Source organism: Rutilus rutilus (genome assembly GCF_951802725.1).
Source record: "Rutilus rutilus genome assembly, chromosome: 9".
NCBI classification, from domain to species: Eukaryota; Metazoa; Chordata; class Actinopteri; order Cypriniformes; family Leuciscidae; genus Rutilus; species Rutilus rutilus.
Genome location: NC_140223.1, coordinates 35,428,790 through 35,430,380, shown reverse-complemented (window position 1 = coordinate 35,430,380; position 1,591 = coordinate 35,428,790). Strand labels below are relative to the sequence as shown.

At 33.3% G+C, this 1,591-nt stretch overlaps 1 protein-coding gene across 1 annotated transcript; it reads left to right on the top strand.

The window, feature by feature from the left end:
- Positions 1–440: 440 nt before the first annotated feature.
- Positions 441–1,382, top strand: or64a1 (odorant receptor, family 64, subfamily A, member 1; the record flags this gene model as incomplete). The annotated part of the gene is made up of 1 exon (XM_084419657.1): positions 441–1,382. The coding sequence occupies one exon, from the start codon at positions 441–443 to the stop codon at positions 1,380–1,382; it is 942 nt and encodes a 313-aa protein (XP_084275783.1).
- Positions 1,383–1,591: the final 209 nt, after the last annotated feature.

Genomic DNA, 1,591 nt, shown 5'->3' with positions numbered 1-1,591 from the left:
ACTAGAAACACTGTAACAATTCAAAGCGGGTTGAAAATCAGCGAACTTACCATTTAAGTCTTGTGTTTTATGCCAGATTTTTATACAGCCATTACCTATTGCCACCATTTTTGTTTTTTTTACTCAACAAATAGCTAAACTAATGAGGTAAATTCCCATGAGTTCTGTTGGTATATGTGCCCCAGATGGTGTAACGCTGTTATATTAACCACTTACAGCAAATTCAGCAGTTGCCTCAGATCAAAGGCAACAACTAGTTCTCCTCACTTTTTCCTTCACTATTATGAGCATCTCTCTTGATTTTAACTTTAAAACAAAATTTATAGACTCGACTGAACAGAGTTCATCAAAAACTATTGGAAGTTTTTTTCTTCAAATAACGGACATCAACTGAATCTATACATTTATTTATGTGGCAATTTCATTGTTTTGAACAGCAAATGGAAAATGTAACTATGCCTTCATATTTTTACTTTACTTTGTTCAAGGAGTTTGTTCATATTAAATATTTCATCCTAATTTTGACACTTACAGTTTATTTAGCAATTATATTATTTAATGCCATCATTTTGTTTGTGGTGTTTAAAGAGAGATCCCTTCATGAGCCAATGTACATCCTGATATTTTGCTTGTCTCTCAATGATCTCTATGGGTCAGCTGGTTTTTTCCCTAGGATAATGGTTGATCTTCTTTCTAATACAAATACCATTTCTAGGCCAGCGTGTTTTGTTCAGATTTTTACAATTTATTCTTTTGCAATATCTGAATATACAATATTAACTCTGATGGCATATGACAGATATGTTGCCATATGTAACCCTTTAAAATATCATAAAATTATGACCTCAAAAGTAACAGCATCGTACATGGCAATAGCATCACTTTATGCAGCATTTTCTATGGGTCTTCTAATATTCTTCTCAGCCAGGTTGCCTTTGTGTGGGACTGACATAGCTCGACTGTACTGTTCCAACTGGTCTGTGGTTCGGCTCTCTTGTGGGACTTCCACTTTGAGTAACAACATACTTGGATTTTTTGTCTCAACAACAACAGTTTTTCTCCCTGCCTTCTTCATTTTATATACTTATGTCCGAATTTTGATAATTTGTCACAAAAGCTCCAAAGAATTTAGGGGCAAAGCATTACAAACATGTCTTCCTCACATTATAAGCTTTCTGAACTACTCTATAGCATCATTTTGTGACATTGCTCTAAGTCGGTATGATTCAGACAAATACAAGATTGTGGGTATATTCTTTTCAGTGGAATTTCTGATTATTCCTCCTGTTCTCAATCCTCTTATTTATGGCTTAAATTTGCCAGAAATTCGCAAAAACATTTTGTGCTTGTTACAACGGTCAAAAATTGCCAATTTTCCATAAGTAATTAAAGGAGAATATGACATTTTAAAAAGCTACTTGGTTTTGCAGTGTTTTTTTATTTTTATTATAAAACTTATTTTTCTGAAATGATTTGTTTAGAGCTATAAGATGAGGCACTTTGTTTTCTCACGTAACAGATAATTCTGATGTCATCATAAAACAAGTCAACATCTCCTTGATGTTCTGTACCAATCTTCACTCTAATGTTC